Below are 27164 nucleotides of genomic sequence, written 5' to 3' on the forward strand. Positions count from 1 at the left end.
TGTAATACTCTAAAGGACAGTGTCTCAGTCTTACATATGCAGGTATTCCCTGTAGTGCTTAATTCAGTGCTATCATGTTGGAGGTATTCAGTAAATACTTTGAATGGAAAAATATCATGACATAACATGAGTGAACACTTCTCAAAGTGCATAAAGTGGCCTGAAGTTAGATACATGCAGAGGATATTTATCTGAGACAAACACCAGGAAGAAACTTCAACCAGAAGGAATATTAGCATGTGAAAAACGCATAGAATCATAAAAGGCATGTTGTGTTAAGGGAGCCACAAGTAGCTCAGTTTGGCTAATGTGTACGGTGAGAAGAAGAGAGTTGTGGGCAGATAGGTTGGAAAGGAAGCCATGAGTTAGATCATGAAGAGTCTTGTTAAGGAGTTTGTTTTAAAAACAATTGCTGAAAGATTTTAAGCAAACACACAATATTTATAGGTTGGAAATGTTGCCAGAATTGAAAAGAAAAGGGGAACACTAGAAGTATAAAAATCAGGTAAAATGGCACTTTAGTTGATGAAAACGATGACTTCTTGAAAGCTATTTAGAAAGTAGAATCAATATGCTTTGGTAACTGTATAAGACCTGGAGTGACTGGAAAGAATCAAAGATGACTCCAGAGATTAGATTTGGTCAGTTAATAAGTGGTAAAACCATTTATCAAAATAAGGACTATGAGGTTAAGAGGGTAGATCTCATGTTGTGTTCTTGCCACAGTAAAAAAAAAAAAAAATTGATGAATATGAGGGAAGAATAAATAGGTTTAGGGGAGGAAGTAATTGGAAGGAGAATGACATGTTTGAGTTTGAGACACTTACGAGATATTCAAGAGCCAATTTCTTATAGTAGGAAATCTGGGCCATGAATATAGATATGACAGTCATCGATGAATGAATAAAGTTAAAGTCATGGCAGTATCCACCAGTGGTAGTCTTAGATTCAGCTAAACAATCAAATTCCCTTAACTGCAATAGGCTATGTTTGGCTTCAGTTAGAGACCAGGAAACACTGCATGCCAACTAGGTAACATTTTTCAATCGGATGAATCCTTATAGAAAGCCACAAAGCAGTTAAGGGGCTAGTTTTTGCTACGTTTCTACCCTCTATAAGTGACAGCTCAGCTTTAAGGCTTATAATGCTCACATTATCACAGTGGGTAGGCATCTACCTACTCTGGATAAAAGGCCCTGTGTTCTAAACAGAAACAAATGTTTTTTGTAATGGCTCCGTATGAATTGCTCCCATGGAAGAGATATGTCTGGTAATAAGAATCATCATACTCAAGGAAACTCAAAACTATAGCTTTCTAGCAGATATCTATGGTTTCTTTGCAGTCCTCTTAGTCCAGATGTGGTTTACCAATGAAAGGCCATTTTTACTGTAATCAATGTGCCTTGTAACACAGCTTAAATCCTACTAATTATCCAGAGAAATAGACTTAGAAAGTTAACTCAAAGTTGAATTGGTCCACAGAAAAGGAGAAGATTTTGTTAACCCTTTACTCACACACTAATATAGATAAGGTCACAAAGACAGTATAAGTAAGATTACAAAGGAAGTATGGGTATAGATAAGAAAAAAAGAAAGTCACATAACTCAAAAATTTTATATATATAAAGGACAGGCAAAGAAAAAAATTATATATATAAAGGACAGGCAAAGAAAGAGGAACTCAAGAAAGAGCCTGAGAAGGAACAACCAGAGAAGTAAGAAAATAAACAGGAAATGTGATGTGGAAACCAAGGGAATTAAAATCAAGAAAGATAGTGGTCAAGAAGTACCTATTTTTGCAATTATTAGGTAATTAGTTAACCACAAGCAAAGTAGTACATTGAAGTGGTAGAGGTGGAAGCCAGATAACAGTCAGGTTAAGAGACAAGTGGAAGTTGTGGTAGTAATATAATTTACTACCACATTATATGTAGCAATATAATTTTAGAGTACTCTATAGAAAAGCTTGTCTGAAAAGAAATGACAAACAATTAGAGGGAGTCCCAGGATTTATTTAGACTAATTTAAAAAATTCTAAACCAGTTAATATAGAAGCAATATACATTTTTTATACAGGGCTTCTTCACTTTCAGGTTTTTTTTTTTTCTATTAGTTGTTATACTTCATGCTAATTGGATATTTTAGTCTCAATCTGTCGCCAGGCTAGATAGAGTGCAGTGGTGCAATCTCAGCTCACTGCAACCTCTGCCTCCCGGGTTCAAGCAAGTAGCTGGGATTACAGGCACGTACCACCATACCCAGCTAAGTTTTGTATTTTTAGTAGAGATTGTGTTTTACCATTTTGGCCAGGAGGGTCTCGATTTCTTGACCTGGTGATCCACCCGCCTCAGCCTCCCAAAGTGCTGGGAATACAGGCCTGAGCCACCGCGCCAGGCCAGATATTTTCAGTTTTGAAAAACTCATGTAGAATGAAGAAGAGCATAGGCATTTTTCTTGTTCAACAGTGTGCAGTTGCTTGAAGTCTTAGAAGAGTTAAACTGTCAGAACAACTTTGTTTTCCCTGTAGCAAACATGTAGATATGATTACAGCAAGTCTATGCTAGGATCATTAAATAACACACATCGTCTTTGTTTTACGAGAAATGATCTTCATTGTGCATTAGAATACCTAGTTAGTTTTCGTGTTATTTTAATATACTATTTTGACTTTGACTTCATGATATCTATCTATGTGTGCATGTTTATATATATATCACATAAATTCTATGTATTTGGAAAACAACAAGTATATACAATGTATAGTGAGAATACTATGATTTACTTATTAAAAAGTTAGACTTCGCTCCACAGATACCCAATAGTCTTAAGTAATGTATATGAAAGTGCTTTGTAAACTATGAAATTCTATACAAATATGAGATATTGGAATATTAAGAATCAGGTGTTAGGTTAGTGGGCATATTTTTATTTATTGGAAATTTGATTAAGCTGAAATCATTGATAAACTACTATCATATTAAAAATACATTTTCAGTGGAACGTAAACATAAATGTGTTAAGAAATAAAGTAATGCCATGAAATAAGGCGCTTACAAAGAAGCAGAAGTATATCAGTAAGATTATTCTAATGTGGAAAATGTTAGTGGTAGATAAAAACAAGATGTGGGCGATGTGATCATGTAAAAGAGAAAAAAAAGTATGACAAAATTCAGGGCATTTAGTGCTTAAGCCCCAAGATAAATCAGAGAATAGGTTCTCATGAACATAGAAGCTGCTTCAGCAAATAGTGAGACATAGGAATATTAATAAGGGAGTAAAGTTAAAAATATAAGAAGTAATTAGTCTTCTATCACCACCAAATCCATATCATAAAACTAATGTGCTTGACCATTCTGGAAGGTGTAAGGTAAAAGGGGGATATATTGTCTCCTTTATTAAATGGTTAAACTTCAATAAAATGATACTGCTAGATATCTATCTCCAATATCCATGTATTTGTGGTGTGGCAGTTGATCCTGAACTACGTGCTACACTGAGAAATCTGGCCAGAGTTGAGCAGTTGTCTATTGACCTCTATTTTCCCTTTGAACTCATGCTTTACACCAGATTGTCTAGCCCATATTCCTGTATCTGTATGAGTAAAAGGCTTCTGAGAAGTGAAAATACTCTCAGAGCCAGAAATAAGAAATGGCGAACCTGAACAAGCTATGTACATTTTTCAGTCCATGTGAGAGGACACTGGTTGATCAAAGGAAGATGATGCATGGACCCTATGGACAAAAAAAAGCAACACATGAGTCAAAAGCCTAGAGGCAGCCCAATAAACCAAAAAAAAAAAAATCTTAATAAGGCTGTCTCTCTACTTGCCTGTCCAAATGCTTTTCCACCTGTGCAGATCCATTCCTGCCTGTCCAGCTGTCTCCACACCTGACCCCTACTTACCTGATCAACTGTCTCCTCCGCGGGTCCCATTGCGGTCCCACTGCTTCCAAATTCTTCCTAGCTACCCAACTGTTTCTCCTACCCACCAGCCCCATATACTGCCTGTCCATCCATCTGTACCCTCTACTCTTCCAAAGACCTTTGCACCAGTCCCATTACTGTCTTACCCAATTAAATATCGTCCTCGTCCTCCAACCCCAGCTACTTCCAGCATTTCTAGCAGCTTCCCTCATCTACCAGCACCAATTCCTTCTTGCCCACCTGGCCATCTACCCCACCCACCCCAAAGGTCTCCAATCATTCCTGACCCTGACTCACAGAACAAGTTATTTTACAAAACTTTCAGACCCAAACATTTCCTTCCAGCACAGCGTTCCACCGCAGCCACTCTAATGCCTGCCCTTGTTCGTCGTTCCCTTCCAGCTCAACTGGTTGTTTCCCCAACCCCTTTGGAACCTCTCCCTGTTTTGAAGCCTTCCTGTTTATCCAGTCACTCCCCTCATCCACCAGTCCCCACTCTTTCTTATGTCACTCCGTTGCCTGCACATCCTGCTAGCTTGGATCCTTTTCAGTCAGTCCAGCAATCTGTTCCACAAGCCACAGCATTGTCAAATCAGCCCAAGGCCTTTGCAGATCATCTGCCAGCCTCAGTTCTCTCCCTTGCATCTCCCTGTCATTCTCCATCTTCTTCTTTGCCTTCATCTCCTTCTACTTCCACATCCTTTTCTTCAGCCTGTATACCGTTTTCTTCCTCCTCATCTATTCTTTCCTCTTCTTCGACTTCCTCTTCTACTTCTCCATCCTTACCTCCTTCATCTATCCCTGTTTTTTCCTCTCCTTTGCGTTCATCTTCCTCTCCAAGTTTGCCTCCAACTTATTTAGCTTTTCCCTCTCCAATTTCTCCTGTTTCTTCTTCCTTTATGATTTCCTCTTCCTTTCCCCCTATTCTTCACTCTCCTTCTGTTTCTACCTCCCCATCTCCTTTTATTCCTATCCACCCCTTCAATCCTCCTCACTGGGGGAAGAAAGTAGAGAAGAGAAGAGAAGAAAGTGAAGTAGAGAAGAAAGGAATAGAGAAGAAAAAGTTGACAGACGACAACTTTAAAGGTAAATAAATTGAGTTTATTAGATATTTTGTAGATATAGCAATATTTTGTTTGGGAAGGGCGACTGAAGGGGAAGGATTATGTAAGAATAGGAAAGTGTAAAAGGAAGAGACAGAAACATACTCTCAATGTTCAGGAACTTGTATTAAATACCTTCTTGCTCTCCCTGATTAAATGTGTGATCACAAAGGGATAGTTAAGAATCTAGTAATCTTTGACCTTGACTACTCCAGTCTGTCCAAATAAAGATATATATGGATATTGGAGATAGGTAATAGGTATATATCACATGTGACCATCGTCACCTTCCAAAACATTTTTATTCTCATTAAAGTGAGAATAATTTAATTGAATTAGGAATAAATGCTCTTGGGATTCATACTGCCAGCCTCAGTGCAGCAGCATTCAGCTATATGATAGTCTCATCCCCATCCTATCCTCCCCCAAAAATCTTCTTTAGTTCTTTGCTTTCACTTTATATGTGTACTGAAATGTAACATGCTATAGGTTTGCAGAAGATACAAAATTCTAATAGAAAATGATGTCATGCACTGAAAATGTTTGAATGACCCTTTAGCATAGTAAAGGTAGGCTCTATATTAAGGGTACACTTCTGTGGCATAAAAACCATACTTATATTCCTATTTGTATTCCTGAAATAACTGAAAATAAGTGAGTACTTGGCCTCCATTGAGGAAGATCCAAGTTCCCAAAGCTAGTTAAATAGGGAGGAAATTCCTGCCAACCCCGACAAGCAATTTTTATATTTTCTATCTGCTTGAATCTTCAACCAACACTATTAGGGTTACAGTTTTTTCCTAACCTACCAGCCATGACATCAACTCAGAAAGAAGGGTAATGCAGTGTATTATTATCCATATAGGAATGCTCTTAAAGACCTGAGGACTAACTCTACACAGGAATTACTTCTACCCTTATCCCAGATGATAGAGGGATAGGTTATAATAAATAAAGCCATGAATTACTAGGCATTCCTATATGAAGGTGGAGTTCTTTACTGGCACTTTAGTCTCATAACTATTTTTATTCTACTATTGATTGCCTTAAATTCTCATTCTAACATGTCTATATATTTCTCCAATATCCTTATATGTGGTTACCTGGACAAACACACACATATTACACAAATGTGTCATATATATACATATAGAAAGAAGTTAACTTTATTTAAATGTACTAAGCGCTTTCTATGTCTGGTTCACAGAGCTATAGATTCTGCCTTGCCTTCAGCAGTATCAAAAAATGATCACAAACATCAGAAACAACTTTTATCCAGAATCAATTATGATAAAGAAATGAATGAAAACATGAGGGCAACCTTGGCTACTAGCAAAAATGTGTTCCAGCTTAAACTGGAGGAAACTCAGAAACGCCTAGAAGATCAGCATCTAAGCAATTTGCAAGTATGAAACTATAAAAATGTTGTTAATATTTTAATTCCTTGTACTAATTTTGCTCCACTTTTGCAGTGTTCTCCACTGAAGAAATATCTTACTAGCTAAGAGTAGCCTTGAAAGAGAGTGTGGATGAATCAGCACAAATTCATCATAGAAACTATAGAAATAATTTTTTAGTTTTTTCCTTACCTTTGAAAGTACAATGTAATGTATTATTGTTAGAGATTGTATTATAAAAAGGAACCAGAAAATTATAAAGATGTAGATTTTAGTTTCTTAATGGAAATATGGCAGAATTCACTAGAAATGATGTTTTTAATCTGTCCCTAGAAGGGCATATACTTTGTTATTTTTTCCACAACTGAATACAGAGATATCGGCTGATTTTCCTACATGTCCATCCATGTACTTTATTTTTCATTAATAATTATACACATTTATGAGATTTTTAATAAACCAATATCAAGATTAAATTCACAACATTGACCTGATTCATCCAACGATTAATCAACAGTGGCAAGGCTAAGAAGGCAAAACAGAAGATTCCTGGCAGCTATCGTGATGTGCCTTCCTACCATAAACAACTATGATTATGAATAAAATATATAAAACAACGGCTTTTAGACATGAGCCAGAGGCAGTGCAAGATGTGATCTTCAAAAGGGGAAACAAATGACGTAAGCCTTATGACCACCTAGGCTTTCTATGTAGGTATATTGCCTGAATAAGCCTTAAAAAGATCCACTAGTAACCCAAGCTACCTATTAAACAAAAAAACTTAACACCTTTTTCTATTTTTCTTTTCTTTTTTGGGGGGAGGGGGGATGGAGTCTCACTCTGTCACCAGGCTGGAGTGCAGTGGTACAATCTCAGCTCACTGCAACCTCCGCCTCCTGGGTTCAAGCAATTCTCCTGCCTCAGCCTCCTGAGTAGCTGGGACTACAGGTGCCTGCCACCATGCCTGGCTAATTTTTGTACTTTTAGTAGAGACGGGGTTTCACCACGTTGGCCAGGATGGTCTCAATCTCTGGACCCCATGATCCGACCGCCTCGGCCTCCCAAAGTGCTGGGATTACAGGTGTGAACCACCATGCCTGGCCAACACTTTCTTAAAGAAGACTATGAAATCTAAATATTCAATAACATGATGCTCACAATGTCAGCATTCAATCAAAACTTACTAGATATATGAAGAATCAGGAAAATATGACCCATAACCAGGAGAAGAGTAGTCAGTATAATCAGACAGAAATAACAGAGATGATGGAATTAACCAGCAAGGAATTTTAACATATTTTTATAAATATTTTCAAGGAATTAAAGTAAAAATGTACATAAGAAAACAGTTTAAGAAAGAAATAAACAGACCTTCTAGATCTGAAAACATACTGTCAGAAATGAAAATCGACTGGATGGGCTTAACATTGCAGTGATTGCAGAACAAAAGATTAGTGGACTTGAAAACATAGCAATAGAAATTATCCAAGCTGAAGCTTTAGGAGAAAAAGGCTGGAAAAAAATGAACAGATTGTTAGTGATCTGTGAGTCCATATAAAGCCATCAACACATTTAATTAAAATTAAAATTTAAATAAAATTTTACAAAGTGGGAATGGAAATGTTTAAAGAAACCATCACTGGAAATGTTTCAAATTTGATGAAAATTGTAAATCCACAGACTCAAGAAGCTCAACAAACTCCAAGAAAGATAAGTGTATGCACATACACATACCACAGAAAGGCACGTAAAAATCAGATTAAAGCCAGAGGGAAAAAACATATGTTACATGCAGGGCAATAAAGATAATATTGACTGCTCATGTAACTTATAAGCAAAACTTGAAGTTGATCATAATGTTTCATTATTTAATGGTGGAAAAAATTCTGAAAAAAAAAAGAGTATTGTTTATGAAATCAGAAATTGCCAAACTTCTTTTGAGGTGATTTGGGAGATGAAGCAATTACAGACCTAAGCAAACGGAAATCTTAGAGCCATGGATGTCATACTTATATCTAGAAGGATCTTCTAATGCAAATTCTGTGTCTCTTTAGATGTAACCTCAAAGGATGCCTTCCAGGCCTGATTTCATCATCATTATCAGTTAAAACAACTTAGTTCCAAGAAAGGCATTGAAGTAGCTGTGCTTTGTTTTGTTCGCTGTTTGGTTGAGTGACTATCACTTTAAGAAGTATGCCAAAGGATGTGATAAATAGGGACTAAATGCTAAAACTATAAAACTCTCATGAATAATTTTAAAACTTATTCCATAATACTAAATCAATAAGAACTAACTATGTAAATTAAAATATTTTATTCTATAATCTGTTTACTTTAGTTCTTAGTTTACTTACTGGGCTAAAAAAAGAATATAATTTTGTCTGATACCATAGTATGTAAATTTTAAAATTTTCATATTTTAGATAAATCTACAATGTACGATGAATCTTAAGGGATATCAATTTTCTTTCCATTCAGCATTTTGACTAGATATACAATTTAATGTCTTCTTAAAATTTATTTCTGTATATGTGATATAGATTAATGCATTCTAGATATGTGTGAGAAAATAGAAATATTTTAAACATTTACCATACGTTGAAGTAATTTTGAAATTTTATTAAAGACTGATAAATTTCATGTAAATTTCAGTGAAATAGTGATGAAAATGTCTATGGAATTTATGGAAATTACTGCTATGCTAAACCTCCAAAAGGAGTCATTAAAGTCAATAGTTTTTGAGTCTAAACCCATATGAAAATTACCTGGGGAATTTAAATAATACCAATATATGGACCCCATCCAAGTGTTAAATCAGCAGGACCCAGGTATAGATATTTGACACAGTTCTTTATGTGATTTTAACATGTAGCCAGAGTTAAAAGCCTTACTACAATCCACAAAATTAAGTTTTGTAAAAAGATGTAGCCCCTACTAACAGGAGGCTCACATTAGGATCGCAGAGCTTTTAGGAGCCTCATTCAAGTCCAGTGAATGTTTTAGGAAAAAAAACAATTTGTAAATAATTATTTTTCAGAATCTCACTTGCTATTACTAAGCCTTCAAGAAACTTCATACTCTAAATGGAATAGCAATAACAAAAATATTTTCTAAGTTATAACTGTGGCTAGAATAAGCAGGTATTACTTTAGGAGTTGAAATCAAAGCAAGCATACTATACTTTAAGTCTTTGTTACCTCCCTATTTTTTACCTTGAGGATTGCTGCAGCGATAAGAATTATTTATATACCCATGATGTTTATAGTCATATTACTCTATATGCAAGGAGATTTGGGCTCAGTAACAATGGTATGTTGAATCATTAATCTTGGCATTTAAAAGTTTATAAGCTATAAAACAGTGTTCTTTTTTTTCCAGAAATTTTGTGATGAAGTTAATCAGATAACCAATTCTGAAACCCTCTCAAGTATAGACAGTCTTGAGCCTACAGAGCATGAAGAAATGTATTTAACACTTAATAAGGAGCATTCCACATCCATCCAGTGGAATACCATTTCCCTCAAACCAGCAAATATGCAATCAACTAAACTCAGCTGCTTTGATGAAGATAAACTGGCATTCTCTAAAACTCAACATATAAATAATTGGCTTACAAATGTAGATGCTTCAAATACTCAGAATGTCACACCTTTCTCAGATATTTTAAGTAAATCTAATGTTCTACCTTCGTGGGAATATTTTAATAGTAAAGAACAAAATCCATCTTCTTTGAATGGAACAGTGGAAAGAGCCACAAATACTGCTAATAATTCAGTACCCTTTGTATCTAGCCCACCCATATTTGTACTAGATAAAAAATGTGAAAAGACTTCTGAAACTAGCACTATGAGGACAACTGACTCCACTTCTGGAGCATTCAAAAGAGAGAGGCCGTTAGTTACTGAGAGCCCAACATTTAAATTTAGCAAATCCCAAAGCACTTCAGATTTTCCAACCCAGGAAGTGGCTACGTTTCCAGACCAAGAGAAATATTCTGAATTAAATCAAGAAAATGGAACTACTTCAGTTCCTACTTCATGTGTACCAGTGGCAACGCCTTTAGTTTTGCCATCTAATAAACAGTCAGCTAGACCTTCAGCAAAGAACAGTATACACATAAAAGAAATTGTTGCAGTGCAGTGTTCTGATAAGTCAGATGAATTGAAAGATGGTGAAGAAGAAAAGACAAAATATTTTAACTGCAATAAGGGAGAGTTGCCTTTATTTTCAGACAGTTTTCAAGATGCCTATATACCTCACAATCCGGATTCAAAAGATGAAAAACAAAAATTAGCTGAAACATCATCCTTGTCTAATGTAACTTCTAATTATGACTTTGTTGGCCAGCACAAGAAAATGAAATACAACATCCATGAGAGAAATGGTGTGAGGTTTCTTAAAAGTATTTTAAAGAAAGAATCTAAATATGAACATGGTTATCTTAAGGCATTAATTATAAATCAGAGCTTTAAGTTTGGAAATCAAAAAGCAGCAGCTATCAAAGATAGTATTGAATTAACAAAGGAAAGGGAAAAAGGTGCAGAAATTCCAAAGACTATGAAAAAGCTGAGGTGGTTTGATGAAACTAGCAATATAGAAAACAATGCTGAAGACAGTCATTCACTGAAGAATAAAACAGGAATAACTCAAGAGCATTCTCAAAAATTCCACATTCAAAGTGGTGCTGGAAGCAACATAATTAGTGTTTCTGCTTGTGCTGTAAATTCTGCTAGAAAGAAATCCAGGGAGGATTCTATCTCTGAAAACGTTACGACTTTAGGAGGATCTGGAGCAGACCATATGCCTTTGAACTGTTTTATACCTTCGGGTTATAACTTTGCTAAACATGCCTGGCCAGCCTCAAAAAAAGAGGAAAGTAAAATCCCTGTACATGATGATTCTAAAACTAAGCAGGGTAAGCCACAAAGAGGTGGAGCAAAAATAATTAGAAAACCGGGATCTGCAAAAGTCCAATCAGGCTTTATATGTACAAACAGAAAAGGCACTGTCATTGAACCACAATCTGCAAGCAAAGTCAACATATTTACACAAGCTCAGGGAAAATTAATTATACCTCGTCCTCCTCCTCCTCAATGTACATCAAATATTAGAAGTGGTAAAAATATACAAGTGTCTCAGTGTCCATCAGTAACTCCTGAAAATCCTCAAAACATTATTACACATAACTGTTTTAATTCAAAACATGAGCTTCCAACAGAACACAATTTGAATCAGTGGAATCAGGAAAGTAGTTCTCCACTCTCAAATGCTTGTTCTGATCTAGTCACTGTGATACCATCACTGCCATCATATTGTTCTTCAGAGTGCCAAACTTTTGCAAAAATAAATCATTCAAATGGCACTCAAGCAGTTGCCCAGCAAGATGGGACATTATATTGCACCCAAAGAAGTCCTGTTTGTGAAGAAAGTTATCCATCTGTGACTCTAAGGACTGCTAAAGAAGAATCAGTTCCCTTGTGGAAAACAGGGCATAATGTCCTGCATCAAAATAAGAGGGCTACAGGTAAGAATAAATTTATGGCTTTTTATAGATAAAATGTACACCTCTGTTAAGGAAATTGTTCCTATTTATGTATGGACATACATACTACATAAATATTAATATTAAACAATAGCTGTATAGAAATAACTTACCTCCAGGCCGAGCACAGTGGCTTACACCTGTAATCCCAGCACTTTGGGAGGCCCAGGTGGGTGGATTACTTAAGGCGAGGAGTTCAAGACCAGCCTGGCCAACATAGCAAAATCCCATCTCTACTAATACAAAAGTTAGCCCGGCATGGTGGCACATGCCTATAGTCCCAGCTACTTGGGAGGCAAAGGAAGGAGAATTGCTTGAACCTGGGAGGCAGAGGTTGCAGTGAGCCAATATCGCATCACTTGCACTCCAGCCTGATGACAGAGCAAGACTCTGTCTCTAAAAAAAAAAAAAAGAAGTAACTTACCTCCTGTAATATTGTGATTTTTGGCCAGGCACGGTGGCTCATGTCTGTAATCCCAGCACTTTGGGAGGCCAAGGTGCGCAGATTTACTTGAGAGTGGAAGTTCGAGACCAGCCTGGCCAACCTGGCGAAACCCTGTCTCTACAAAAATACAAAAATTAGCTGGGCATGGTGGTGCGTGCCTATAATCCCAGTTGCATGGGAGGAGGCAGGAGAATCATTTGAACCTAGAGCCCAGGAGGCGGAGGTTGCAGTGAGCCGAGATTGTGCACCACTGCACTGCAGCCTGGGTGACACAGCCAGACTCCATCTCAAAAAAAAAAACAAAACACTGTGACATTAGTAGCTGAAGTTTTTAAGAGAATGACCCAACCTGTGCTCAACTGAAATTAGAAACTTTTGCCAGCCTCCATTTTTTTCCATGACTTTTCCTGTTAGTTTAAGAGGAAGGACAAGGAATAGGATCTAATTCTTGTCCCATATTATTCTGTCATTACTATTGTAGTCAAATTTTCCATCAAAGAAAGCACAGTGAAAAATATTGTTTAAATTATTATAAACAAGTGAATACATGTAATTTATATTCATTTTTCTTTAAAATGTTTGTTAAATTGAGTTGCTATAAACTAATATTAATTAGATATACCTGATTCTCCCATTCCCTTTCCCAAAGTGTGGTAGCTCCGCTTTTATCTGCCATGAGAGCAAAAAAATGATATCGTTGCCTTGAAATATTTTTGAAAATTAATTCTCTATAGAATGCCATTGCCCTTACTAGCTGGTTGACTCTCATAAAACTTCTTTCCTCCTATGAGGGAATAAACTAGAAAGCAATACATTCTCCTGCCAATAGGAAACAGTTGCCTATTGAGAAACAGGACTGGAGTCTGGAGGCAATCAGAAAACAACTCTTGTTTTCCAAAGGTATGAATAAATATTGATATATAATGATAGTTTAAAATTTAATATTCAAAGTCATCTTCAATTAAACCATGAGTTTTTAAGGACCAGGGACATTTGTGTAATTCATCACAGTATCCCCGGATCCTAACAAGTGTCTGGCACTTAGTAATCACCCAGGCTCTACTTGAATTGAATGGATACAAGCCACATTAGCAGAAGGGAAGCTAAATGCAGACACTATAATCTAAGAATCTTCATTACTTTTCTACAAAAATCTAGATTTTAAAAAATTGTTTCTGTCACTAAAATTATGATTTTTTTATCCAGTCATTTCAAAATGTAACTTTAGTTTTCACAACACTTCAAAAAATGAAGGTATCATACAGATTAAATATTCTAAAATAAATAATGATGGTTACCCTTTTTGAGTTTCTACCTTGTACCAGTCACAGTACTGTTTTATACTTATTATCTGATTTAAACCTTCTAATAATACTGAGAAATAAATATTTTAAGACACTGTTTTCAAAGAAGTAAGCAGAATTATCCAAGGTCAAGAGCTAGTAAATAGCAGAATTGGTATTTTGATCCAGATCTCTGTGGTTCCAAGTCCTATGCTTTTTGTACTAAAACCATATAGTAAATATAGTTATTAAGCAAATATCATATATCACACTCTGCTAATTAGGAAAAATATTAGGAAACTTACAGTTTCCCAATAGCTTATGTACAAAAGGGTAGCATATTAAAATTATCTGATTCTCTGATAAAGGAATGGGATACATTTTATCTGGAGAAACCAATATTTTACCAACATTTAATCAAAGGAGGTACTTCTCTCTGGGACCTTCGTATAAGGGACATTGGAAAATATAATGAATTTTAGCATTCTTAAATGTTCTTAAATATTCATACTGTTGTAAATATCTATACATATTAATACAGTGAAAATATAACTTTGAAAATATAACAATATTAACAATACTGAATATTTTGTATGTTCAGTCATTTAAGCTTTTTTTCCAAAACTGTTTAAATATAAAATGCTTCAAGTGAACTCTTTGTTAATGCTGGATTGTAGCTCAGTGAGCATTTGTGGGATTTCTTTTCCTACTCTTTTATTTGCCAGTTCATTTTATTTTTATACCCTTATGCATCCAGAGTTGACAGTTGTAGAGAGCATCTTGTTCTCAATTAGCATTTCCAGAACACTCTAGCATAACTCTCTAGGAAAACCTCTTCCAATTAGATCCAAGCCATTCAACTATACCACCTCCTCATGTCTCAAGTTATTTCCCCCCTAAAAGATGACTTTGATATTTGGTTCACAGTCTTCATTTCCATACAAAGTCTTTGCCATCATACTGGATAGTTCAACTTTTATATGGATGAGCAAACACCCTGATCTTCCTCACTCCTTTTTCATCTCTAATAACTTTCTATACAATTCTGCCTCAAATACCCATTCCCTTTGCTATATTCTGGACCTCGTCAACATTCATAACTTCTCTACGTCTTTTTTTTTAGTTCAGCTTTTATTTTAGATACAGAGGATACATGTGCATGTTTGTTACATGGGGATATTGCATGATGCTGAGGTTTGGGGTATGGATCCTATTACCCAGATAGTAAGCAAACTCACTCACTCCTCTACTTAAGCACATTCTGCTCTCTTTTCCCTACTCTTACTCCTCCCATTCTTCTACCCTACTGGGCTTCCTCAGTCCAATATTTTCTCTACTTTCTTATTCCAATTCATCATCTCTTTCTTTCCAATTCATCAGCTCTTTATTTTCTACTCTTTACCCAGCTTAAATTTAATGGTCCATTTCTTTTTCTTTTCTTTCTTTTTTTTTTTTCTTTTTTTGAGATGGGGGTCTCACTTTGTTCCCCAGGCTAGGGCACAGTGGCATGATCATGGCTTAGTGCAGCCTGGGACTCCTGAGCTCAAGCAATGCTCCCACCTCAACCTTTCAGGCACTACAGGTACACACCTCCATGCCCAACTAATTTTTTTATATAGAGACAGGGTCTCCCTATGATACCCAGGCTGGTCTTGAACTCCTGGGCTCAAGCCATCTTCCCACTCGGTCTCCCAAAGTGCTAGGATTATAGGCATGAGCCACTGTGCCTGGCCAGGTTCATCATTTCATTAGTTCTTTTACCAATATCCTAAGCTCTTTGCCTCTTGGTCTTTTTTGTCACAGGAATCAAACAACCCTCCCCCACCCAGGGGAAAAAATTATTTACTTTTTCTCTGCCTCCTTCTAAGTAGCAGAGAAAATTCATACCAATGTGCCAGGCATATTGGCTATACTGTAGATTTATGATCAACATTTTCTGATGATCAACATTACTGAGTACCTACTGTTTCTCTCGTAAATTCACTGTCCTTCCTTTGAAATAATTATTTCAAACATCCTCCCCAAACATCTAATTTCCCCACTTCTCTTTCCTCATCACTTTCACTGCTCATTTTTCTTAAAATGAGAGACTATTTTCATCCAAAAAACCATTAACAGATTGAAAAGGAAAACCACAGAGTGGGAGAATATTTGTAATGCATGTTACTGACAAAGGGCTTATATCCAGAAGATATAAAGAACTCAAAATGTTCTTCAATAGTATAATATATAAATAGAGTTAAATTCCATTATTCATTTAATGAAATACTCTAATATAAATGAGCTATTGCTGAAAAACAGCAGTGTGGGTATACCTTACACCATAATATTGTGCAAAAGAACCATATTGCACAATAAAAATGCATATTCTGCTCCATTTATCTCAAGAACAGGTAAAATGGCAGGGGAGTATATGGAAACAGGTAATGAGGGGAGCATTTTTGGTGCTAGTAATATTCAGTTTCTTGACATGAGTGGCTGTGAAATCTAGGTTTGGGTATATAATCTGTTTATTTTCAATTTGTGCACTTTTCTATACATAGATTCTACTTCCATTTTTTTGAAAGCCAAATGATGTTGACACATTATTTAAATCTGATTTCAAAAAGAATACTTTTTTCTTTTCCAATAATTATTAAGAATATCTTCACAGAATCAAAAATTTGATTACTAGAAAGGACCAATGTGACAATTTCCTTTAAACTGTCACATTTTATAGATGAGGAAATATCCTAGGCAAAAATTAGGTAACATTTATTATGTTCCAATTACTAAGCACTTTAAATATTGAAACAAAGTTAATCCTCCCAATAAATCTGTGAGGTAAGTAATATTCTTACACCCATTTTATAGCTGAGGAAACTGGGTCACATAGAGGATAACTGACTGTATAAATTGCATAGCTAGTGTAAGTGGCATACTCAAAATTAAGGCATTATGAATCTATGTTCTTAAATATTGAGCTACTTTGTTTATTTTTTTCTGAGACAGGGATCTCACTGTCACCTGGGCTGGAGTGCAATGGCATGATCTTGGTGCAACCTCTGCCTCCCAAGGTCAAGTGATCCTCCCACCTCAGCCTTCTCAGTAGCTGAGACCACAGGCACGCACCGCCACGCCTGGCTAATTTTTTGTATTTTTGGTAGAGATGAAGTCTCACCATGTTGCCCAGGCTGGTCTCAAACTCCTGAGCTCAGGCTCAGGTGCTCTGCCTCCCTAGGCCTCCCAAGTACTGGGATTATAGGTGTGAGCCACCGTGCCCAGCTTCACTTTGTTTTTTTTAAACTCTTAATAACAACAAATTTTTCAGTAATATACATGAAAAAAATAGTACATTAATCTATACAATTTGTGGATGGTGCAGAGTATCAAAGGAAGTTACTGATGAAATCGAGGCTGGAAGCAAGCTTCAGAATCATCCTGGCTAACTGAACTAGCAAATCAAAACCAGTAAAGTTCAGTTTAGCAGAAATAGCTATAAAGTCATACATTTATTTGCATTCAGTTTACTGTTTACGGTTTTGGTGGGGGGGGGGGTTGCCTTTATTTTTTTTTTAAGGTGGGGACTCACTGCATTGCCCTGGCTGATCTTGAATTCCTGAGCTGAAGAATTCCTCCTGCTTCAGCCTCCCAAGTAGCTGGGGTTACAGTTGTGAGCCATGGTGCCTGGCATACTTTTTAAAGTTTTAATTGTGAAATATATCTGACATAGAAAAGAATGTATGTGGCATATAAGAACAAGTTAAGACTAATAATAAGAGAACCCTGTACCCATGCTCACTTTTAGAAATAGAAAATCACCAATAGTGGCCAGGTGCCGTGGCTCACACCTGTAATCCCAGCACTTTGGGTTGCCAAAGCAGGTGGATCACTTGAGCCCAGGAGTTTGAGACCAGCCTGGCCAACATGGTGAAACCCCGTCTCTACCAAAAATATAAAAATTAGCTGTGCGTGGTGGTGGGCGCCTGTAATCCCAGCTACTCAGGAGCCTGAGGCAGGAGAATCACTTCAATCCCAAGGCGGAGTTTGCAGTGTGTCAAGAACATGCCAGTGCACTCCAGCCTGGGCAACAGAGCGAGACTCAGTCTCCCAAAAAAATAAAATAAGAAAGAAAAGAAAAATCCCAATACCTACGAAGCCCTATATGCTTCTTCCCAATTGCATCCCCTTCCTCTGTTACAGACGTGAACACCATGAAGAATTTCATGTTAAGCCGGGCACGGTGGCTCACACCTGTAATCCCAACACTTTGGGAGGCCGAGGCGGGCGAATCACAAGGTCAGGAGTTCAAGACCAGCCTGGCCAACATGGTGAAACCCTGTCTCTACTAAAAATACAAAAATTAGCTGGATGTGCTGGCACGCACCTTTAGTCCCAGCTACTCCGGAGGCTAAGGCAGGAAAATCACCTGAACCTAGGAAGTGGAGGTTGCAGTGAGCCGAGATTGTGCTGTTGCACTGCAGCCTGGGCGACAGAGTGAGACTCCATCTCAAAAAAAAAAAAGAAATTCTTGTTAATTATTCCATGATTTTCTTGGTAATTTTGCCACATATGAATGTATTGCAATCAACTTTGTTTTTTAGATTGATTAGTGGGCTGTACTTCATATTCATTGCTACAATCACATTCAATTATATGAATGTTCAAACAATGTTTTCATTCTCCTGGCACTGGACATTTGTGTTGCTTCTAGTTTCTTCCTTTTATGAATAATTCTTTCAAGAACAGCTTTGTACATCTAGTGATGCACACGTTGCTGAACCATATGGTATGTGTATTTTCAACTTTACTAGGTAATCCAAATTATTTTCCAGAGTAATATATGAAAGTTACCTTTACTCCATCTTCACCAAAAGTCTGATAAACTTTTTAATGTTTTTCAGTCATACAGTATAAAATGGTTTCTAATTATGTGATACATATACACTATGGAATGCTATGCAGCCATAAAAAGGAACAAGATCATGTCCTTTGCAAGAATATAGATGAAGCTGGAAGCCATTATCCTCAGCAAACTAACACAGAACAGAAAATCAAACACCACATGTTCTCACTTATAAATGGGAACTGAACAATGAGAACACGTGGGCACAGGGAGGGGAACAACACACACTAGAGTCTTGGAGTGGGGAGGGGAGAGCATCAGGATAAATAGCTAATGCATCCAGGGCTTAATACCTAGGTGATGGGTAATAATTTTAGGCAGTAACAAGCAGATCTTTAGAAGTACTGCTGTACTCTATGTCATTTTATAATATATATTTTAAGGAATTATAAACAAACTAGATTACCCAGGGCTATGAGAGGAGAGATTCAGTCTAAAAGTCAGTTAAAGAAACACAAGCCTAAGAGACATGATAGCTATGTACAAATATTTGAAGGCTTATTACAAAGAAGAAGGAGTAAACAGAACTGAAATGAAAGGGTAAAAATTGCAGAGAGGTTTTCAGCTCAGCGTAAGGAAGGATTTGAGCTATCCAGCGAAGGAAGAGGATGCCCCCATGAGGTAGTGGCTCCCCATCACTATTCCATTCAAGCAGCAGTTGAATGTCCACCTGTGAGTAATTTAGATCCATAGGTTACAGGTTGAACTAGTTAACTTCGAAGATTTTTTCCAAAACTATAATTCTGAGATTGTCTCCAGTATTTTTTTTGTGTTTACAATGAAGAATACTACAGATTTTAAAAAATATAATGCTTTATTGAAGATCAGTTGCTTTATTTTGAGTTGTGGTGGTGAAACTATCATATCTAGAATTTTCATATGAAACTAGGAATTTGGCCAGAGATACCAGTGCAAGCTACATTATTTTTGCAAAAATGGCAAGATTCTCAGCTATTGTATTGTTAGATAATATTTAAACACATGTATATGAACAGAAAAATACATGAACTGTTTCAGGCATATACTGTGTCTTTAACTGCGATCAATAATTTACAATCCACAAAACTACAAAGAACAATAAAGCACAAACATAAATAATTCAATCAAGAAAGTACAAAAGTGACTTCAGAAGATTGATGAGTAGACTGAGGGATGAGATAAAACCTTGACACAGCAGTTACGTGAACAAGGGAATTTTTATGCAAGGTGTTTAAAGCTTTTTAGATAAAGATGAGGACTTCTCAAGATTTAGAGGAAGAAAATTCCAAGAATAGAAAACAACATAGAAACTATATTGCTGCCGAAATAATCTCAGTGGAAACTATAATATTTTGCGTATGTAGCATTTAGCATATCGATACAGGTGGAAATAAGCATAATATAGTGCTTTTTAAACTGTGGGACATGACTTGTTCGTCAATTGTGAAATCAATGACTGGTAACCAGTATTTTTTTGATGAAGTCTAATTTTAGAATTAGAATATTCTAGAATGGAAACTACCAGAATGTATCATATGTTGTGAGGATAAACATATTTTATAAAACTATGTATGTATCCAAGGTCACAATGCAAAATATATTTGTTTCTGTGAGACACAGTCAAATCAGAATGAAAATTACTAGCATATGTGTAGGAGCTAGAAGTTTAGATTTTAGAACCCAACTAATTGGAGCTGAATCCCAGCTTTGCCCCTTACTGGCTCTACGGCCTTGGGCAGGTTATTTATCCTCCCCCCTCCTTTATTTATTTTTTGTTGTTGTTGTTTCTGTTTTTTAACTTTTAGGTTCAGGTATACATGTGCACATTTGTTATATAGGTAAATTGCATGTCACTAAGTTTTGGTGTACAGATTATTTTGTCACCTAGGAAGTGAGCATAGTACCCAAGGGTGGTTTTCCAGTAAACCCCTCAGAAGCAAGGATTTTGTTGAATTCAACATTTTAACTGTGCCCTGTATAGAACATATAAGAGGAGCTCAATAAACTATGCCAACTGAATAAATTAAACTTACAGAGTTTTCTTGATGTTTGAAAGTAACTTGAAAATTTGCAGTGGATATATATTGGCTACTCAACTTACATAATTTTTGACATTGTGCTGGCATTTGTTCAAGGGTCTACTGTTATGAGAAGAAAACGAATTGTTGAAACTAAGCGAAGAAATATTTTAGAGCAGAAAAGACAAAACCCTGGATCTGTAGGACAGAAGGACAGTGAGCAAATTAATGTAAGTACAATATTAATCAAAATCTCTATTCAATATTAAAAAATTGCTTGGAAAACACAGGTTCTTAAAGAACTATGCTCTTGCTGTAAACTGTATGCCATAACATAAATATAATTATAGCCAAAGCCATTTGTGAAGCAGTGAATCTTTATGCTAGGAAATTATTCCACTATACCTACTTGCTGTATTCTAGTTAGCCTGTATAATCAGTTACCAATGAAAGTTTTAAACCACCTCTAAATCATTATTATTATTTTATTTGTTATTATTGATAGTCAATGCTGGAAAAAACGAGGTCATTCACAACAAAATTCAACAAAGCTATTTAAATATACACTTAAAAAAGGAAGAAAAGTAAATTAGAGACCTGGATAGAAGAAACAAGTATGCTAGGCCAGGCACGGTGGCTCACACCTGTAATCCCAGCACTTTGGGAGGCCAAGGTGGGTGGATCACCTGAGGTCAGGAGTTCAAGACCAGCCTGACCAACATGGTGAAACCCTGTCTCTACTAGAAATATGAAAAATTAGCCAGGGGTCATGGCAGGTGCCTGTAATCCCAGCTACTGGGAGGCTGAGGCAGGATAGTTGCTTGAACCTAGCAGGCGGAGGTTACAGTGAGCTGAGATCACACCATTGCACTGCAGCCTGGGCAACAAGAGCAAGACTCCATCTCAAAAAGAAAAATACAAGCATGCTAATCATAAAGACAACTATAGTTTCATGCGACTGAATATCCTATTTGTGTCTAAGCTTCCTGGAAGACATGGCAAAAAGGAAAATTAGATGAGTTATATACTTCTCAAGGGATATTGATGATGATGATGTTGTTTGGGATACAATTTTAAAAACATTTCCCACTGAGGACCTTTCATAGGGAACTTTGAAATACATAATGAATATGCTCCTAATAACAGTTCCACAACAAATGAATAGTTTAATATGACTGTTAGAGATAGAGATCTTCAATAAAAGTAAACAGCATAATAACAATTTTTAAATAATGGCCAGGCATGGTGGCTCATGCCTGTAGTCCCAGCAGTTTGGGAGGCCAAGGCAGGAGGATTACTTGAGCTCAGGAGTTCAAGACCAGCATGGGTAACATAGCAAGACCTCATCTCCACAAAAATAATAATAAAAAAATTAGCCAGGCACGCGGTGCATGCCTGTAGTCCCAGCTACCTGGGAGGCTGAGGTGGGAGGATGCATGAGCCCAGGAGTTTGAGGCTGCAGTAAGCTATAATTGTGCCAGTGTACTCCAGCCCAGGTGACAGAGCAAGACCCTGTCTCTCAAAAAAAATGAAAGAAAATTAAAATAAATGGAGGTAATTCTGTAAGAGCTAAGTAAATGAAGTCAAATATGGCATTTTCTAGAGGTCTAACTTGATCCAGGGATTGACTTTAGAATATTAAAAGTCTAGATAGGTAAGTAAATAGCATTTCACTTGGGAGTTTCCACTTTAAATGTCACTCTGACTTTTAAAATAAAACTGGAATATTTTAATAAAATGCCTTATGAAGAATTTATATTCCAAGTTACCGGTTGAAGATGCTATGATTTGTATATTATAGGAAGTACTGATTTTTTATGGATAAGATTATTATGTGGAGAATAATCAACAATGATGTAATCTTATCAGCAAAACAAGTCATTTAGTTGTATATTTATGTAAACAAAGTTAATCCCATTACCCATATATTTTTATTGCTTAATAGTATAATGGTTAATTACAGATATAACCTCCTGATTACAAATACAATAATGCCTAATAAGTCCTTCCATTTCAACTGCCGTGTTCCCATCCAACATCTCAAAATGCACAATGCAAAAACATCTTTACCCTTATTTTTTCCTTATTTTCATTAATATATTATAAATTTAAAAGTAATATGTAATTATAACCAAGAAAACGAACTAACAAAATTTTAAATGCCTGTTATTAGTGCCCTCTGTAAATTCATTTTTATTTTACTAGGTCTTATTCTATTCTTCTGTCTCTTGCTCTTTGGCATTCTTAATATGTTTAGAGCCCATTTTTGTCCTTTTCAGAAGCCTCCCTTCCACTTTCACATACAGATCTTCACCCATCCACTTACACACCTTCCAAACACTTGTTAGCCTAAGAATAGGTCAGTGTTCCTGAATCAAATTTTTTCATCCTTATTATTTTGACTTGTTTTTGTTTTTGTTTTTTATTCCAGAGCCTAAGCAAGGGTTCAGTTACTACAGCAGTGTCCCTTGTCACCTTGTATTAGGAAATGCATGTTATCATACTGGATTTTCTCCAGCCCATGACATCTATATAGAGAAAATCTCAAAGAGATAAGTGAAAGGTAGAAAAGGTAGAAAAGGTTTGCACCAGGGTTTCAGTCCAAGGTATCTCAAGTCTATAATGGAGATCAAACAAGACTGTGAGATCCACTGAAGGAGAGCTGTTGCAGAAATCTGCAGTTTCTCATCAGATCAGATGGAACAAAAGTTACGTATAGTCATAGCCAGGCAGTTTTATCTGACAGAAAACAATTATTTCTTAAAGTGAAACAGAATGGTAATAAAGAAGGAGGTAGACCATATTCAGGGAAGGGAAGTTGACATCTCTCAGAAAGTGTTGGATGCGTACACTTTTTGCCAGTGTTCTGAGACTTCCATTTTCAAGGTTCTGTGCAGCATTGGGGCAGCTATTTGTGTTTTAAGTTTTGTCGTATAAGATAATTACCTATCCTTGGCTGTAGTCATTAGCTGTAGTCAGATGCTTTTGGCTAATAGTTGTGATTCACCCTTACAATGATAAACCAACTAGGTTATAAACTTTAAGGTAATTTCTTACCTTTTCTTTAATTAGCACTTCTTTTATTTGTGAGACAGAGTCTTGATCTGTCACCCAGACTGGAGTGCAGTGGTGCAATCTCAGATCACTGCAACCTCCACCTCCTGGGTTCAAGTGATTCTCCTGCCTCAGCCTCCCAAGTAGCCAGGACCACAAGTGTGTGCCACTACTCCTGGCTAATTTTTTGTATTTTTAATAGAGACAGGGCTTCACCGTGTTAGCCAGGATGGTCTCGATCCCCTGACCTTGTGATCCGCCCGCCTCGGCCTCCCTAAGTGTTGGCATTACAAGCATGAGCCACTGTGCTGGCCTAATTAGCACTTTTGATTACCTTCCTACTCACTTTACCTCTTCCAAATATCCAAGACAATATCATAACCTGAAAATTTTTTAGTGGACATAAAACATTATTCATAATATTCTGTTACCATAGAATTTCTTTATTATAATAATTCTTGAATTCAGCTCTAAAAAATGTAATATACAAGTTACGTGAACAATTGTAGCTGAAAATATATATAGCAATTAAATGTTTTTTAAAAGTTCATGTACATATGAATTTTAAATATGGAAATATGTTTTAATTCAATATTCTGTTTTTGTAGAATTGTGGACAAAGCGTCCAGCTAAGTTCAAGTGAGCCAAAACAAACTACAAGGGGTACTTCTTATGTTGAAGAAGGTACGTTTTAGTTTAAACATTTTCCTCTGATCTTTGTTCCCAGTGATTTTTTTTTTCTTGTATGCCTATTCTCAGATGCTAACGTACTATGTAATTGTTAAACCACCATTTAGAACCTGAACTCTCCTCACCCCTGCACATCTAGGTCATTGTCAGTGTTTCTTTATTCTAAATAATAATGTATTGAACATCTTTCTACATCAAGTTATTTTCTGATTTTTACTTACTTCTGTAGGTTAGATTTCCAGAATTAAAATTACAGTAACTGACATGTAAATGCCACCCAGTAAATATTTATTGAATTAAACTCTGTGTATTAAATGAATACTGGATCAAAAGAAATAAGCACTGATATGGCTTTTCATATATATTACTAAAGTATTTTCCAGAAAAATATTATTCAAAATTGTTCTAGTAGTATATGTCCAGTGTTGTATGTCAACTTGAGGTAGAATCTTTTCATATTTGCTATAGACAAAAAAAATAGTATTATGTTAGTTTTGATTTCTATACCTTTCATTAATATTATGCTTAATTGCTTTTCTGTGTATTTTTTGGTGAACTGTCTCTTTGTACTCTTTTTTCTTAGCTTAGATAGTAGAGTTTGAAATTTTCTTACTAATGTCTGCAAATTCTTTAGCTATCAAGGATTCTAACTCTTATATTAGTTGAAGATGTTTTCACTACTTTACTATTTGCGTGTTATTCTACTTATATGGTATTTTCACGTTTTAATTTTTATTTGTTCATTCAATAAATGATTATTGAGAGCTAATCTTCTGCTTGTAAGTAGGTATTAGATGTACATGTTGAATATCCCTAATCCAAATATTTCCAAATCAAAAATGCTCCAAAGTCCAAAGTTTTTTGACCCCTGATATTACACCACAAATGGAAAATTTTACACCTGACTTCATGTGATGGGTCACAGCTAAAACACAGGCTCATACCATACAGTTTATTTAGCATCCCCAAGGGGAAAAAAGATCCTCTCAACCCTCTTCAGCTGCGCTATATCTGTTCCATGCACACCCGGATTACCCCATGTAAGCATCCTCACAAGGAGTAATAAAATGGTACATGTACCAATGGCAGATTCCCCACGAGGCCGCACATGGGGCCAAGACCTACATGCATTACTCACTATATATATATATATTTTTTTTTTTTTGCTTTTTCTCTGCTTTGTGGTGTAAAGATATTGTTGAAAATATCAAAAAGACCTGAAGATACCCATGTGGGTAGCAGTGATAAGAAAAAGAGGAAACATTTCTGTTTATCAGTAGCACAGAAAGTCAAACTGTTGGAGAAACTAGACCAGCAAAATAAGTGTAAAATGTCATATAGAAAAGGATGGTGTTGGAAAGACCACAATATATGACGTGAAGAAACAGAAGGATAAACTGTTGAAGTTCTGTTTTGGAAGAGATGAACAGAAGTTAATGCAAAATATAAAAACACTGCATAGGATTTCAACCATGAAGTCAAAGAGTAGATCCCTCAGTGTGGCAGTGAACATGTGCCACTTAATGGTATGCTGATCATGAAACAAGCAAAGATCTATCATGATGAACTGAAAATTGAAGAGAACTATGAATATTCAACAGGCTGGTTATAGACACAGCATTTAAGACACAGCATTATTTTTAAATATTTGTGGTGATCAAGCAGCACAATTTTCTCTACAAAGCAGCAGAGAAATTAATTGAAGAGTTTGCCAAGGTCATCACTGATGAAAATCTGACACCAGAACAAGTATATGTTGCTGATGAAATATCACTGTCTTGGTGTTGTTACTCAAGAAAGACATTGACTATAGCTGATGAGACAGCCCCTATAAGAATTAAGAATAACAGAATAACTGCTGGGTTGTGCTTATGACTCAGTCACACCTAAGTGTAAACTTGCAATGATAGGCAAAATCTTGTGTCCTCACTGTTTTCAAGGAGTGAATTTCTTACCAGTCCATTAATATGCTAACAAAAGGACATGGATCACCAGGGACATCTTTTCTGATTGGTTTCACAAACATTTTATATCAGGGAAGCTGGATCGAATGATGACTGCAAGATTTTGTTATTCTTTGACAACTGTTCTGTTCATCCTCCAGCTGAAATTCTCATTAAAAATAATGTTTATGCCATGTGTTTTCCCCCAAATATTATTTCATTAATTCAGCCATGTGACCAGAGTATCCTTAGATAGATGAAGAGTAAATATATATAAACACTTTCTTGAACAGCATACCAGCAACAGTGAACAGAGGTATGGATGTAGAAGGTTTTCAAAACAAGTTTAGCATGAAGGATGCCACACATGCTGTTGCAAACACTTGAAACACAGGGACTGAAGACACAATTGTGCATTCCTGGCACAACCTCTGGTCTGCAACTATATTCAGATGAATGATGATGAACAAGGTAGTGACTGAAGGATTCTGTATGTCAAGTGAGAAAAAAATGATGTCTGACTTTTTGGGCGGAGCAAGATGGCCGAATGGGAACAGCTCCAGTCTCCAACTCCCGGCGTGAGCGACACAGAGGACCGGTGGTTTCTGCATTTTCAACTGAGGTGCTGGGGTCATCTCACTGGGGAGTGCCGGACGACCGGTGCTGGTCAGCTGCTGCAGCCCGACCAGCGAGAGCTGAAGCAGGGCGAGGCATTGCCTCGCCTGGGAAGCGCAAGGGGAAGGGAATCCCTTTTCCTAGCCAGGCGAACTGAGACACACAACACCTGGAAGATCGGGTAATTCCCACCCCAATACTGTGCTTTAAGCAAACGGGCACACCAGGAGATTATACCCACTCCTGTCCGGGGGGGTCCCACGGCCCGGAGCCTCCGTCATTGCTA

At 36.5% G+C, this 27164-nt stretch overlaps 1 protein-coding gene across 1 annotated transcript in view; it reads left to right on the forward strand.

Annotated features, from left to right (window-relative positions):
- CEP126 (centrosomal protein 126) overlaps positions 1-27164 on the forward strand; it is a 78265-nt gene that overhangs the window by 32269 nt on the left and 18832 nt on the right. The window contains 4 exon segments of the mRNA XM_017888596.1: positions 6235-6433; positions 9803-11948; positions 20694-20806; positions 24239-24314. Coding sequence (XP_017744085.1) covers positions 6235-6433; positions 9803-11948; positions 20694-20806; positions 24239-24314 — 2534 coding nt within the window.

This window comes from Rhinopithecus bieti, unplaced genomic scaffold (assembly GCF_001698545.2).
Source record: "Rhinopithecus bieti isolate Rb0 unplaced genomic scaffold, ASM169854v2 scaffold_18434, whole genome shotgun sequence".
NCBI lineage: Eukaryota > Metazoa > Chordata > Mammalia > Primates > Cercopithecidae > Rhinopithecus > Rhinopithecus bieti.